The sequence below is a fragment of the Biomphalaria glabrata genome, chromosome 16 (genome assembly GCF_947242115.1).
Source record: "Biomphalaria glabrata chromosome 16, xgBioGlab47.1, whole genome shotgun sequence".
Classification (NCBI taxonomy): Eukaryota; Metazoa; Mollusca; class Gastropoda; family Planorbidae; genus Biomphalaria; species Biomphalaria glabrata.
Genome location: NC_074726.1, coordinates 24,284,783 through 24,302,103, shown reverse-complemented (window position 1 = coordinate 24,302,103; position 17,321 = coordinate 24,284,783). Strand labels below are relative to the sequence as shown.

At 34.9% G+C, this 17,321-nt stretch overlaps 1 protein-coding gene across 2 annotated transcripts in view; it reads left to right on the top strand.

The window, feature by feature from the left end:
- Positions 1 to 17,321, top strand: part of LOC106079156 (uncharacterized) — a 50,751-nt gene that overhangs the window by 2,520 nt on the left and 30,910 nt on the right. Inside the window, exons 2-6 of one of the 2 annotated variants that reach the window (XM_056014100.1) lie at positions 1,005 to 1,112; positions 4,631 to 5,179; positions 5,598 to 5,672; positions 7,635 to 7,769; positions 16,792 to 16,899. In XM_056014100.1, the coding sequence (XP_055870075.1) occupies positions 1,005 to 1,112; positions 4,631 to 5,179; positions 5,598 to 5,672; positions 7,635 to 7,769; positions 16,792 to 16,899 (975 nt within the window). The remainder of the gene's footprint in view (positions 1 to 1,004; positions 1,113 to 4,630; positions 5,180 to 5,597; positions 5,673 to 7,634; positions 7,770 to 16,791; positions 16,900 to 17,321) is intronic. The other variant, XM_056014101.1, reaches the window with a different exon arrangement.

Below are 17,321 nucleotides of genomic sequence, written 5' to 3'. Positions count from 1 at the left end.
ATTGTGATCTGACGGGTAGGCCCGGATTCTCTTGACGAACTGCTTTTGAGCACAAATGACCACAAACATCCATGGTAGCACATGTAAAAGCTTTCATTACCTAACTGCATGATGTAGCGTGAATTTTTTTATTTCCTCTCGAGCATACTGCGTTGTCACTTGCACCAGCTTATTATGGATACCATCATCATCTTCCTGAGCTTCCGATGCTGTCATGTGTTTCTCTTAAATTTGGGCAGCAATAAAAAGCAAAGATATCCTTTCAGACCTTGTGGCCAAATGTACACGAGGGTGTCTTTTGCCAGCACAACGACCAACTGCGTTTACTTTTCCTTAAATAATGTCCCTTATCCATTAGAACTTGGTGAACTGAGGCGTCCAAAAATTAAAAAAAAAAATTTCTCATTCTTCGAACTCAGGACCCCTAGGTTCTATAGCCAAGCGCTATACCACTCAGCCACCTAGCCTCCCAGTGCGACGATGGCAGCATTCTACTTTTTATTTTCATCGTATCATAGAATCTCTTTGCCAATGGATAAGAATGCGTCGTAATTTTACATGTTGTCGTTACACTTTTTCGTCATTGTTACATTGCGAAATTGACCAACATCGATCTCCAGGGCCATATGGTAGTTAATATAGCTAAAATAAAAGTAAAGTCAAGTTTCCCTTTCACACCTTGCGATCTCTAGGGCGGATGATGTTAAGGTCATCTGTTTCTTTGGTCAACGGTCAACGAGCAGGGTGTCATGTGCCCGGCACAATGACCAACCGCCAGATTAGGTACCCATTAGAGTTGGGAGATTCGAGCCCAGGACCTCAGGTTCGGAAGCCAAGCGCTTAACCAATAACCCCCCCCCCCTCCCAAAATAGCTAAAAATAAATCATTTTAATTCTAAATGTATTTATAAGTGTTAGAAGAAGTTGTTTGGACTCTATTGTTTGAAGAAGAACTTACGGTTTTCCAGCTAATTTGATCTCAGAATTTCTTCTTCCCTTCACAGTCTGTAACTCCTCAGAGTGGACATGCACCACTGGTCAATGTATTGATGTCGGACATCGTTGTGATGGAACTGAACAGTGCACAGACACAAGCGATGAAACGAATTGCTGTCAGTTACAGTATTTTCAAAATAGCTTTATAGAAAAAAATGCGTCTCGCTAACACGTTACAGTTTTGGGTGTTGAGAAAGACTGATTGTTAGATCGTAGCCCCAGAACGCTAATTCAAGCTACACCCTTTTGTGCGTTTTTATTAACTTTCACACACTTTTAAATAAAGCTCAAATTGTCTTTACTAAAGAAAGTTTTTTTTTTTAGTCAACAAATATTTACAGGCTTTTGATTTCCGAGTAGAATTGTAAAAAAAAAAATTACATTTATAAAAAGACAATACCTCCATTATACAACTTAAATGAGATGTAAAAAGATGTTACAAAAAGAGTTTTTGTGGACATACAAATTTAAAATCGGTCCCCAAAGTGGTCCACCTAGAGACAGATGAATAAATCTAGACATTGGTAGAGGATAGAACCATAGACTATATATTACAGTCTATGGATAGAACATATTAGGCTGTAAAAAAATATACTTAAAAAACATAATCAAAAAATGCAATTCTATTTTACAGGATGTGACTCACAAAAAAAAAAAGTAGAAATATTTATTAACTAAAAAAAAATATAAATTTTTAACTGAATTTCGAACCCAGAACCTTCTGCGTGTTGGGGAGATGTGATAACCACTTCACTACAGAAACACATATTTAAATACAAAATATATTTGACATCTTTCCTTATGCTTCCAGTTTGATACAACCTAGACATAGATCTAGCTAGATCTAGGCCTAAAATTTATGGTCCGACAGTTACGCTGGGCAGGGTAGTATCCCGTATGGGAGACGAACGTATGCCAAATTTTTTTGGTGAGCTAAAAAGATGGTCGACGTTATAGAGACGCTCCACGGAAATCTTCAAAGACCAGCTTAGGCTCCAAATAGCCTTAGCTGACATAGAAGAAAGCACCTGGTGGCATGCGGTCTCAGAACGAGACAGTTGGAGGTCACTCACAAAGGCCGCGGGATACACATTGGAGACCAAAAGAAAGTCCGATGCGTGACAAACGCAGACGGCGAAAGGAAAATCTAAATCGACCACCTGAGGACAATGGTTATGCTTACCCTGGAGGTGGCAAAATATGTAGGTCACAGCTGGGGCTGCGCAGCCACGGGAAATACTGCATTCCTCATTAATCTTCAGACTCGAAGACAAGCCTTATTATAATTGTTATTATCGATTCGTGTTTTGTGAGTGACGATGAATAATTGTAGAAAGTTATTACTTGATCCGAGAATGGGAAGTTGGAGATAAAAAGTATGTATGCGTTATTTCTCCCACATCCAATGTAGACTAGTTCTTAAGAACTATAAATCAAAAGTCTAGGTCTAGAGTATAGAGAGTATAGTGTTCGAACTAATATCAATAAAAAATTGCACAACTCCACATTGCCAGCTGGCTGATCTCTTAAGGACGTACGTACACGATGCTTGCAAGGGTTCGATACCCGATTGGTACGAAATATATTTTAAATTTTTTTATTTTTTTATTTTCTTATATTTTAAGTTTTATAATGGAGGTATTGTCTTTGTACAAACGTATTTTTTAAATGTTGTTCTTGTTTAAAGTACCTCGGATTCTTGCTCGGTTAAATAGTTAGTTTGAGAACCATGATGGATGATTTAATTGTTCAATCAGTAGTTTTGCTCTTAATTGTTAGAGATCAACAAACAAACGTTAAACAGTTGTTTCAAATTGCTTTTCTGACCTATGCTATATTTAATTAAGCTCCGAAAGCTCCATTTTCCATGTTCCTTAATAAAAGTTAGGATCGCAAATTGCATATACAATCACGCTTATTTATTTTTAATAGAATGTAATTAATGGTTGACCATAATTCAGATCCAGGACTATGTCTGCTGTCATTTCGTTGGTATATTACTTTTTTTTTCCCAAGCTAAGCAAGAACGAGACCTCACTGTTTCTTGGTTAGGGGTAAATCCGATGCATGTCGCCTTTAATTTTTTTTATACGAAGCTTATAGCAAAGCACTCTGTTTGTCCGTCCGTCTGTCTGTCTGGTATAAATTTGAACATATTGTTTTCCCGTTTCCCATTTTCAGATCAACTTAAAACTTTGCACAATTTTGAAATAAAGGGAATAAATGCTACCTATTGAGAGATGTGCAATAAATGCTACTTAATGAGAGATGTGCAATAAATGCTACATAATGAGAGATGTGCAATAAATGCTACTTAATGAGAGATGGGCAATAAATGCTACTTAATGAGAGATGTGCAATAAATGCTACTTAATGAGAGATGTGCAATAAATGCTACTTAATGTAAGATGTGGAATAAATGCTACATAATGAGAGATGTGCAATAAATGCTACTTAATGAGAGATGTGCAATAAATGCTACTTAATGAAAGATGTGCTATAAATGCTACTTAATGAGAGATGTGCAATAAATGCTACATAATGAGAGATGTGCAATAAATGCTACATAATGAGATATGTGCAATAAATGCTACATAATGAGAGATGTGCAATAAATGCTACATAATGAGAGATGTGCAATAAATGCTACATAATGAGATATGTGCAATAAATGCTACATAATGAGAGATGTGCAATAAATGCTACTTAATGAGAGATGTGCAATAAATGCTACATAATGAGAGATGTGCAATAAATGCTACTTAATGAGAGATGGGCAATAAATGCTACTTAATGAGAGATGTGCAATAAATGCTACTTAATGAGAGATGTGCAATAAATGCTACTTAATGTAAGATGTGGAATAAATGCTACATAATGAGAGATGTGCAATAAATGCTACTTAATGAGAGATGTGCAATAAATGCTACTTAATGAAAGATGTGCTATAAATGCTACTTAATGAGAGATGTGCAATAAATGCTACATAATGAGAGATGTGCAATAAATGCTACATAATGAGATATGTGCAATAAATGCTACATAATGAGAGATGTGCAATAAATGCTACATAATGAGAGATGTGCAATAAATGCTACATAATGAGATATGTGCAATAAATGCTACATAATGAGAGATGTGCAATAAATGCTACATAATGAGAGATGTGCAATAAATGCTACATAATGAGAGATGTGCAATAAATGCTACATAATGAGAGATGTGCAATAAATGCTACTTAATGAGAGATGTGCAATAAATGCTACTTAATGAGAGATGTGCAATAAATGCTACTTAATGAGAGATGGGCAATAAATGCTACTTAATGACACACCTTTTCCCATTTTAGTATAAAGTCGAAATTTGGCATAATTATTCATAGTCGATAACAATACACGAATTAGTGCAAAAATAAAACAATTAGTTAATCATCTATCACTAATTATTTAATTTGTTTTATATACCAGAAATTTACCCGTAATTTTCAGATAAATGGCTTTAATTGGTGGTTTCTCTCCTTCAGTATGCTTTATTTTAAAAAAAATATTTTTTTTGCTTGTTTTTTTTTTCTATACAATATTGCGGTATCGTGTAAAATGCATATTTGATTATAAATAGAATTTTAATATTACAGACTGTGTTGATCAACAGATCAACTTATTAATTGCAGTTCAAGAAGAGAAAAGTGAATACATTAACCCTTTCATTAAGGATTTTCTCAAAGATGTTGCTCTAGGTGGTAGAAACGTGATGGTGCGGTTTGTGATGTACAAGGATTCAACTGTGCTGATGTTTAATAATAACGAAATGTCGAGTAAAGAGATAAAAACCAGAGGTGTAGACGAACTGAAGTGGAACTCCTCAACCAATGCAGAGTTTAGATCTATCGTAGCCTTCCTTAGCCCCTTCTCCCCAACACTGTATTTCGGGGCTCATCGTCAAAGTGCTCGGAATATTTTGTTTCTTATAATCGTCAAGCTAAATTTTATCAACTTCCAACATTTTGAATTTTTAAGTAAAACCATTAAAGATAAAGGAATACGTATCATGGCTTTAGAAATTACCGGAGTAAACCACAAATTGTTGGACTCGATAGTAAGTGAACCGATTGAGAACAACAAGTATACTGGGGATAGTTTTCAAAACTTAAGTTGGATAATTCCTAAACTTACATCAGATTTATGTAAGTAAAAGCTAATATGTAGTACCAGTGTTTTGTTTTTTTGTTTTTTTTTTGTAAAAAAAAAAATAGGTGCCTGTACTCTTTGATGGATTGCCTAACTTTTAGCTACTAATCAATTAATAATAAACGTTAAAATACAAGAAACCTAATTTTTTTTCTCCACATTCAAAAAGGTGACGGCGTACCGTCACAAAACAAAAAAAAAAAAAAAAGCACTGAGTAATACATTCTAATTGTACAGCTTATAAATAAAAAAACTTTATAGTTCTTAAAAAAAAGTAATCTTTTTAGACTTCTAAAATTTGTCAAAATATCATTTTTGTATGCTTATTAACGTGGTCAATTAACAAGCAACATGATAATTTTTACGTATATTCCTCTATTACTATTATTCTTCTTTACCGCATTCTCTTTTCAGGTCCGAAAGAAAAGTTAAAGGAACATTTTTTATCAACATCACAGACAATAACTTCACGGACTGACGAAACTACAGGTAGAAAATAAAAGAACAATGTCAATTTCGTAACATCTCAAGACAATAACAAATACTTTTTTTTTTTCTAAACACTAGGTAGAGATTTTCATCCATGTTAAACAAAAAAAAAAATTTGCTAGTAAAAAAAAAATCGTTACTATACGATACGTTTCGTTACGATGTGTATTTAAAACGTTTTACGATAATTTTATGTGCAATATTTTGCAATGTAGAATAAAAATTATAAAGTTTTTTGGTAGTACCAGAAAGTAACAAAATTAAATACGCCGTGTTTGACTTTGTCTTTGTCTATTTATGTCAAAATTCGTCTTAATTTTTTCTTCGTTTATTTTATTAGGTTTTTTTTTTTTTTTACTGATTTTGTTTCCCAAAGTGTATGCATACCTTTCTATACGTTCTCAATGTTATTTTATATGAATGCAGAAAATAACTTTTCTAAATATTATGTATAGCATCTGTGAAACTTTGCCAGTTTACGTTTTTAAAATTGCCTTAAACGTTTTTTTTTTCAATACTAGTATTTAAATCGTAAATAATGGAAACTTACAAAAAAAACAAACGAAAACCTGTATGGGTAGAACTGATTCTCGAAAGCGGCTCTACAAATTCCTTCTGGAAATTTAATACTTGATTGATGCGTAAGGGGGGGGGGGCTGAGCTGTAAAGCGCTTGGCTTCCGAACCGGATTTCCCGGTTTCGAATTCTGGTTCTGGTAAAGTCTGGAATTTCTAATTGCGGGATCTTTAGCTGCCCCTGAGTCCACCCAGAAGTAATGGGTACCTCAGATTAGTTAGGTAAAAGGCGGTCGGTTGTTGTGCTGGCCACATGACACCCTCATTAACCGTGGGCCACAGAAACAGATGACCTTTGCATCATCTGCCCAATAGATCGCAAGATATGAAAGGGGTACTTTACTTTTTCAACAGGTGATGCATAGCGCTGAGAAAAGAAGTACTATCTCGTTGGCCACACTGAAAAGCTTTAGTTAGTTACAATTCATTATTGTTAAAACATCAAATAAGTTTAAATTTGGCACGATGATACCGGAATATAAATCTTGGACGGACTTTACGTCTCTTTGTATTTCCGCCTTCGTCAAAGGTTTTAATAAATTAATGTTCTGAAACATTTTGCGTATCGTCTAAATAGATATTCTTTCAATAAAATCGAAACAACTAAAAATGTACTATGTTATCGTATTATTTCGGTACACTATGGCTGACTACGCCATGTTTTTTTTTTTTTTTTTGCTATCTAGTCAAGCCAAATTTACATGCATTTATTTTTTATAACGGTCAGAATACGTTTTTTTTCGATGTGGCTAACGAGCAAGTTATTCTTTTCTCAGCGATAAAAATAACTGTTAAATTTCTAACAAAATCGTTATAACCGTTTATGAGCCCAGTTACTAAACTTCCTCCATGAAGGAGTGGCTTACCTTACCTTACATTACCTTATCTTACCTTATCTTATCTTACCTTATCTTACCTTATCTATCTTACCTTACCTTATCTAACCTTACCTTACCTTATCTTATCTTACTTTACCTTACCTTATCTTATCTTACCTTACCTTATCTATCTTACCTTACCTTACCTTATCTAACCTTACCTTACCTTACCTTACCTTATCTTATCTTACTTTACCTTACCTTACCTTACCTTATCTTACCTTATCTTACCTTATCTTACCTTACCTTACCTTACCTTACCTTACCTTACCTTACCTTACCTTATCTTATCTTATCTTATCTTACCTTACCTTACCTTACCTTACCTTACCTTATCTTATCTTATATAATACAGATGTTACTTAAAAAAAGATAATATATTATTGTAAAAAAAAATGTATTTTTAATGCTCTTCTTGTTTATGTTTTTTTTACAATTATATAGGTATCCTTTTTTTTTTAATGTAAATTTAATTCATAATATATTTATTTTATTTTATTTATTTTAAGGTCTCAAAGAAAAGTTAGCTGAAATATTTTCAACACCAGCTCTGATATCAACGGCAATAGATGACGAAACTACAAGATCTAAATTTTCACCACCAGCCAAGACATCGACTACAATAAATGACACAAATACAGGATGTAAGTCATTAGGCAGGTGATTTAATGTCACATGAGCATGTTAACAAATAATATTTTTTTTTAATGTAGCTTTTCTAGTTTGTTCTTAATAGGTATAGGTTGTTTTGTTTTATTTTGCGATGTAATTTTTACGAGAGTTGGGACAAAGTCTCTTAAAATTCTTGGTCAATGGAAGCACAACTAAACATATTTAAGTGACAACAATCTTTCAGTCTGAAGGGCTTTTAAGCAGATTAAATTCGTTTTACCTGCTTGATTTTTGCCCTGTCAAAGGGAAAAAAAACTTGACACCGCTTACGTCACTAGGCTCACCGCAGTACACTAAGACATTTCTTCGCAAACAAGAACAGGTTTTAATGAATCCATTGGCATAATTAAACATTTTCGCACCATCTTATTGTAGATTGATCTATTATGAAACTATGTCGATGTATGATTAGTTATTGTGTTTTAAAGGCTTTATAAATTGTTTACACTTTAATTGCCTAGACCCGTAGGTAGCTTTTACTTTGTTATTATTTTGATGTTGAATTATTGCAATGTGTTCAAGCTTCGAAATCTACTGTCCCATACCAAAACATAGGAAATGGTCATAACACAGCTTATCTATGCCTTACATGCACACACTGAACATGATAACCAGGGCCGGCCCTAACATTTGCGGGGTCCTATGTGAAATGCATCGCGCGTGGCCCAATCAGGTAGGGATTATAATAATAAGTGAATATTAAGATTTTGTATTAGAAAATAAATTCGTCTTTGCATTACATTTTTATTAAATGAAAGCTGACGATGCCGTTTTTTTTTTATCGCGCGTAGGATTGGCGTTTATCTTATTGATTGACACCCCATAATGATAATTTTGTCTATTTTAAGGACATTTTTATGAGTTTCCGGAGTTCCTTGAAAATAAGGAGACCTCGTGAACCCCATTATAAGTTATAATGGCTTAATTTAATAATTTACACACAGAATTAGCGCGGGGCTCATGAAAGTTATGATAAGTGATGTTTCAGAAGTCTTGTTCAAGAAGTCACCCAATAAAACCTGCTCAACATAAAGATGACCGCGCATAGACATCCCTTAACGTGGTAGATAACTTTACATATCTGGGAAGCATAGTATCAAATGACGCATTACTTTAAAGGAAGTTTGACATGTAATCTGGATTAGTCGTGCTTTTGGAAGCCTCCTATCGAGAGTGTCTACAAAAATCAGTGTCTACCAAGCAGTGGTTCTCTCAACCCCTCTTTGTGGATCTGAGACATGAGTACTTTATAGAAAGCAACTAAGACTTCTTGAACGCCTTCACCAAAGATATTTGAACACCATCATGGACATACGGTGGCAAGAAACAGCGATATTCCTGCGAAATAGTATAAACTTCTTATAGTCCGATGAATATACCCATTCTCGGGTCAAGTTGAAACTTTAAACATGTATTTATTGTAAAAAAAAAAAGTAAAAAAAACCCCACAAATCAATTAATAAATTAACCAGTTATTAATCATTTTGTTTAATACCGAAAAAAGGAAATAAGTTGAACATTATTTCGATATATAGTTTAAAGTGTTCTTCCATATTGCCTTGTTTTCTTAAAGTATTTTCTATCTCTTGTTTTCTTTTTGTGTTTTGTTTTTGCGTAAATTTCAACAATTCTAGCACTTGAAATTTCAGTGTCCGTGTATCACTGCATTCAAGTGTATACTTAGAGATTAGAAACTTTTATTCAAAGTACATTTCAAAATTACATTTAACATCCTTCTTTCAACAAGTATTGAAAGAATTTAAACAAAAGTAAGAGTCAACTTTCTATACCTTGCGAGCTATTGGACAAATGATGTGCATGAAATCTGTTTCTGTGGTCCACGATTAACAAAAGCAGTCATGTGGCCAGATCAAAAGACCAAACGCCTCTACTTTTCCCCAACTAATACCAGGTACCCATTAGAGCTGGGTGAACTTAGAGGCGCCGAAAAGATCCCTAATTTAAATATCACAGTCGTCAACAGGATTTGAACCCGGGACCCCCGGTTTGAAAGCCAATCGTTTTACCACTCAACCACCACTTATTTTATGGCTCTTTCTGATTCGGAAGACAATGGATGCGCCCAGATGAGTCATTGGTGTTGGTTTCGTCTTGAGACGGGGTTGAATTCGGAGTGATAGAAAAGGCCAATTCGGGAGCGGCAGAGTTGGCCACAGTTCATGCAAAAGTATGCATCTGTCCTATTGCTGGCTGACAGGGCAGTTTACTTCTTCTTTCTCTAGACGATGCAGCTTCGTTTGTTTTGCTCTCGTCGTAGTTCCAGCACGTACGGTCAGCACATATTACATTTTTAAATATTTGTATTTTGACTTCACCTGTCCCGTAATCTGTTGGTCTGTTGGGAAACCACACGATCTGACAGTTGATTTTCTCCATTCTTTCTATGTAAGCCACTTCTTCTATTACCTGGTAATGTTCCTCGTACGAATGTTTTTGCTAGCCTCGAGGGCCTTCTGATGTGGCCATAAGGCTTTAGTTAGCGTTTTTTGATAGTGGTCAGTAGGTCATCATGTGGTCAAATAGTCACAGAAGTAAACTAGTTATCACGTAAAAAGACCTCTCACAAATGAGGAGTTATTATATTCTTCCAATAGTTTTCAATGAAATTATGTGCCATTCGAAATGTGAAAGAAACAAAAGTAATTTATTAGTTTAGTTGTATGGACAATGGCTCAATTGCTGGGAATCGCCCAGAACATTGTCCAGTGACAAATTACTGTTTAAACATTATATTCCACGTTACGTCAAAGGACTAAGTCAAGTCGAAATAGAGTATATGTGTACAAATAAATCAGCTGCGTACATAATAAATATATTATTAAAGCTATTTTAGAACTAAAGCTCACACCAAATGAAGTGTGTGTTATTGTGTTTCGCATTTGACAAATCATTAATACTTCAATGATGTTCAGAAACGATCAAAATTTTGTAAAGGATTGCATTGGAGAAAACAAGGTCGAAAAAAAAAAAACAACCACATGACATCAATAAGTTTACAAAGAGAGTTTGTGTTATCGAACAAACTCAGAGGCGGCCTCCATCGAAGTCACTCATGGACCAAATTCATGGGCGTAGCCAGGGGGGGGGTTGGGATTCAACCCCCCCCCCCCATCCCCGAAATGAAATTTAGTGACAGATTTTTTCCTTTGATTTTGATTATTTTAGGTGAGATTTTAATACTAAACCATCACTTGCCCCAGCGCAGCCAATGGGGTTTTGATTTTAAAACCCCATACCAGGGGGTTTTTGCAGTTAAATCCCCCTCTTCTATAAAACAAAACAAAACAAAAAAATGCAAATGACAATCCCCAAATTCCTAGAGCACAGTTAAGGAAGATTTCGATTTTAAAACCCCTTCAAAATTTACGATAAACCCCTTCTCCAATATGAAAAAAAGCAAATTATGCACTCAAAATGCTATGAGCGTAGCCAAAAGAATTTTGAGTTTAAAACCCCTATCAGGTTTTTTTGAGTTTAAAACCCCTATCGGGAGTTTTGTCTTTAAAACCCCCTATCAGGGTTTTTTGCAGATAAAACCCCCTCTTCTATAAAACAAAACAACAAAAAAAGCAAACGACATCCCCAAATTCCAAGAGCACAGTTAAGGAAGATTTTGATTTTAAAACCCTCTCCAAAATTTACGATCTACCCCCTCTTCAATATGAAAAAAAAGCAAATTACACACTCTAAAATCTATGAGCGTAGCCAAAGGGGGTTTGAGTTTAAACCCCCCGTCAGCGGGATTTGAAGCTAAAAAATACATCTTCAATGTAAAAAAAAGTAAAATCAAATTACGCACTCAAAATGCTATGAGCGTTGCCATAAGGGGTTTTGAGTTTAAATCCCTTTCAGAAGGGTTAGATGCTAAAAAATACCTTTTCAATATAAAAAAAGCAAATTACACACAATTTAAGCGCAGCCAAGCCAATTGGTGGTTGTGAGTTAAAACTCCTCTCCTCCATATGGTTTTGAGTTTAAAATCCCCCTATAGAGCGTCAGGTGAAAAACCTATATCTTCAATATTATTCTAACGCAAACTACAGTTACCAAATTCTATGATCCTAGCTAAATGGGGTTTTGAATTTTTTAAAAACCTAATTAAGTCCTGAAATTTTTTAGTTTAAAACCCCCAACAGATGATTTTGACGATAAAACTTCTCTTTTCGATATAAAATCTAAAGCAAACTACAGTCATCTAATTCCAAGAGCGTATCAAGAGAAGTTACACATTTCTACCAGTGGCGGGGCTCCATTAATAAAGTGCAGTGAATAGTCATCTACCGAAAATGAAAAGCACTAAGTGTGGCTCAACAAAGATGGCTAAGACAGATTTCAGGAGTCAGTTATAGAGATCAGGTCTAAATCAAGGAAATCCTATTCCGAACTGGAAGTCGATCCCTTAGTAAGAATGTGATAGAGAGTCGTATGAGGTTTGAGGGACATGTTCTCCGACAAAATGAATTATGCATAATAAGAAATGCGATGACATCCTAGTACAACTTGGCGCCACACATTCATGGAGGTCCTCAGAGCAGTGGGGAAGAGGCTTCAGACATTACCAGTGACAGATTTTTGTGGAAACAGCTTGACGGCAAATGCGCCGAATGTCGCTGGAGGGTCTAAGTCAGTAAGAATAGCACACTAGGTTTTTGAAATAAAACTTTTTAATAGCATCAAAATGCACTGTAAATACCTCAGAATATGCATTTTGTTGGCATTCAATACCAAAAATAGTGCTTTTGGCGGCGGGGCTCCGCTGCTAGCGCTCCCCCCCCCCAAACCACCTCCCGAAAAAAAATCCTGGCTACGCCCATGGGACCAATGGACCAGGAATATTTAAGCCATAGTCTTGTTTTGATCGTTTAAATTAATTAAATTGTAAAAAATCATTTGACGTTGTTGTTTTTTTTCACATTAAAGCAAACAGGACAACACTTCGTCTTTGATAAGACTCTTCTAACTGTTCTGAAATAAGTAGAGTAGAGATCCAACTGATTGCCTAAAAACAGAATAGAAACCTGCTAGTCAGTGTCGGTGGCACCTGGCGCGGTAGCTTAGGGTGTCATCCCTTCCCATCAACTTTCTTCAAATATCTTCCAATAAACACTATTGCTAGTTAGTTCTTTTTGTTGAATAAATACACAAACCCTATTACCTACTAATATTAAATTTTACTTAAATGATATAAAAATAGTTAGTGTTTTTTTTTTAGCTTTTAATTAAAACGAAGTTCGTATTAAAATTATTTTAAAAACAACATTTGAATCAGTATTCTATTCCATGAGTTAATGGAAAATGGAAAATGTATTTTATAATGATCCATTGATAATGTTTCCATTGTGACCTTAGATGCAAATTTTTTGTACAATGAGCTAATCTATTAATAAAGCTTCATTTATTTATGAAAAAGTCTGTGACCTTTATAAAAGACTAACATCCCCTGAAGTTTTTCATAAAAATGGTGTGTTTTATTTTTTTGAAAAATCTGCTTAATTTAAAAAAATAGATGGTTTACTTTCGGAAAAGAAAAAAGTAGCCGTGGCATCATAACTTTAAATGATCTAAAATACCATGATCTCCAATTTTTATTTTCTCTTCTAGTTTCTAAGGTCTAAACAGGACGGACGGACAGGCGGACAGGCGGATAGACAGACAGGCCACACAAAACTTGGCCTCTTTTCCCCTTTCGTGGGCCGCTAATAAAAAGAAAAAACATTAGTATTGTTAGGACTCATTCTGCGCACTGTCATTAGGTGTGCGACTGTGCAGCATGAGACACAGAACAGAGACACGCTAAAAGATAGAGGAAGTCGAAGATGGCCGATAATTAGATCTAGATGTAAATAAGAAAGACGTGTTGTTATTAGATATTACTGAGTACTCTAGTTGGATATTTGTTATCGAACTACTGTTGTTCTGTTATTAAACTAGTGTTTTTATATACTCCTTTCGGTGAGGTTCTTTGAGCTCACTGCTGGCTAAGTTACAGCAGTAAAAATACATTTTTAAAAAGACTTTACCTCAATGGACTTCATTCACCAATCGTCACGTGATAATATTGATAAAACAATGAAAAAAAACTGTCACGTGAGAGCCTGTGTGTGTTACGTAATTTGTATAGAAGAGATGGAGAACCACGCGGCTAAATGTTGTTTGTTTACTATTGGTGAACGAGGTCCATTAAAAAAATCACATAAAATAAATATATAAAAAAAATTATTAATTGATTACAAATTTTTCTGCTCAAACCGGGATTCGAACTCGTGATGTTGACAGCGTCAACTCCTTATACAAACGATGCTACCGATTAAGCTAATTGTATAATTGAGCAAATGAAAAAGTATCATGGAATCCCCATATTGATGAAACTATTTAAAAATCAGAGAATTAGGGCTTAATAAAAGAAATTTCTATAAATTAAATAAGAACTTACAACTAAAATGTTATTTAACCTTGGTTGGGCCAAAAATAGAATTAGCATCCTCTGTTTGGAATCCCTCAACGCAAGAAAACATTAAGAAACAGGAACAGTGACAATAATAGAAAATAATAGAAAATGAATATTCAAATATGATTAGAGTGACACATTTAGTAAAATCATCAAATTTAGAAAGCCTTTAGGAGAGAAGACTTAAAAGTAAAGTAGCAATTATATCAACCACTGAACCATAACTTTCAAATACAAAACCTAATGAAATACCCAGAAAGACACAAAGATAGAGTCAAATTTCATATTTCTTATCCTAGATCAAATATTCATACAAATGTTCCTTCTTCCTTGAATCCATTAGAGAATTGAATGGGTTGCCTGAATCAGTCAGGAATATCAATGACTTTAAGAGTTTAAGTCCTTGATTAACATGCATGACTAGATAGACACATGAAATGCTAAGGACTTAATTATCTTCTTTTTTTTTTGAGTAACGTCTGTAATCTATAAGATAAGATAATTTATGTCACATTTAAACATGGCTATTCGACTTAGATCCGTGACACTTTCATAAAATTAAGCACATTTTTTTTTAAGGGTTTTTAGTTTGTTGTAGAGCATTTTTACATATGTTAGGTTTACCGCTAGCACCCAAGGAACATTTATTGCTAACATATTGCTGACTAACAAAACTAAAGCCCTAGTCTACCGGACCTGTGTGTTGAGCACCTTGCTGTACGGAAGTGAAACTTTTTCAACTTACTCAAGCTGAATGTCTTCCACCTCAGATGCCTAAGGCGGATCTTGAAAATAAAGTGGCAAGATAGGATAACCAATTAGAAAGTGCTACGAAGAGCAGGTTGCCAGGACATCCGCTCTGTTATCAGCAGCAGACGCCTTGGCTGACTTGGCCACGTTCGTAGAATGCCAGTAAGTCGACTTCAACATGACATTCTGTATGGCGATCTAATAGAAGGCAGGAGTGCCGCTGGTCGCCCATTTTTACGTTATACGGATGTATGCAAACGCGACATGAAGCTCTTCAAAATCGACACTAGAAAGCTGGGAAAAAGTGGCACTGGATAGATCTACATGGAGAGAGAGCATATATGAAGGGTCTCGGATTGCAGATGCCATACACAACAGAAGCAGAAAAAAAGGGTGATAATGCACCGGCGCCTGGTGATCACATATGCCCAATCTGCGATCGCAGCTGTGTATCAAGGATTGGCCTCTTTAGTCACACAAGAAGTTACAAAGGGAAAAGATCATCTCTCGAGAAGTAAAATGCCACAGATTAGGTTTACCGTTAGTATCCGAGGAACATTTATGCAAAGTATTATCAAGATTGGTCAAACGATTATGATTTTTATTCGGACATACATACATACATACATACATACATATATACATACATACATACATACATTCATACATACATACATACATACATACATACATACATACATACATACATACATACATACATACATACATACATACATTTATACATCGATACATATATACATAAATATATGTATGTATTTTAATAAAACGTAAATAGCCTTTTTCTGCAGTAGGTCGGCTGAGAATCACGACAGACGATTTCCTTTAGGCCACAAATGTGTACCCCGCGTCATTTATTAGAGACCTTCTGCGGGGTCTTTTGGATAACTCCTGCTGCCAGATGCTCTCTCCTATGTCATTTAAAGTAGTATAAATAATAATAATAATAAGGCTTGTCATCGAATCCTAAGATGAATGAGGAATGCCGTATTTCCAGTGGCTACGCAGCCCCAGCTGTAACCTACATATTAATTATTCATTGGTTTGAATTGTCTCTTGTTTGTTTTTTTTGCTTGTTTCATATGTTTTGGATGTTTATGATCGAAGATTATTACTTTCTAGTCCAAACCACCTGGTGAATGGCAGGAGATGAGAGTGGCAGGGTTAGAAGTTAGGAGAAACATGAGGACATTTCGAAGCGCATATCTGTGGAGACTAAAACATCACAAGACCAGGAAGTTACTTTGTTTCCTTAAAAGGTCGCCTTCGTCCTCATTTTGCTCTGCTCTTTTTTTGGGGCTAAATCTTCACTAAGCATTGCAATCTTAAACAGAAGAATAACTATAAAAATTACAGTACTCCTTTAAGACCTTACGATCCATAGGGCAGATGATGTTAAGATCATCTGTTTCTATGGCCGACGGTTAAAAAGGGTGTCATTTGACCAGCACAACTACCAACCGCTTAACTTTCCCCAACTAATGTCAGGTACCTGTTAGAGATGTGTGGACTCAGAGGCACCCTAAAAGTCTCGAAAAAAAATATTAGTGTTCATCGATATTGAAACCCGGGACCCCTACTCCCGAAGTCATGTTCTTTAACACTCAGACCCCCCCCCCCCCACGCTCCGAAAAGTGGTTAAAGCAAAAAAAAATGTTAGAGAAGAAATAGGTGGTGTCTCTAAAAAATGGCACGATTATGTAGTGTTTTTATATTCCCAACAACAATATTTAATATTTTTCTCTTTTACTTTACAGATTGTTACTCTTCAGAGTGGACTTGCACCACTGGTCAATGTATTGATATTGGACATAGATGTGATGGAACTGACCAGTGTACAGACAAAAGTGATGAAACGAATTGCTGTCAGTTATTTCATTTTCTTAACATTAAGAAGTAAAACATTTAGAAAATACATTATACAATTTACAAAATAATAAAATTTACAAAATAATAAAATTTACAAAATAATAAAATAATTTTTACTTCACATTTTTTAAAAATTTTGCCATAAAATCCAAGTAAAGTGTGATACTGGGTTTACCCGTTCAGCCGACATATTCATATCTAATATAAAATACTGTGAAAACGGGTTTACCCGATTTGTTAAAAAGTTTTGTTATTTAATGGAGATACAATTAGGTATTTTCTGTCTATTTTAGGTCCCTACAAGTGTGGGAGGGACATTAAACCTACACTATGTTCTCCGCCGTGATGTAAAAAAAATATGCCAAGTTTTATCAAGATTTGTCAAATGGTTTTGATTCTATTCGGGACATCCATACGT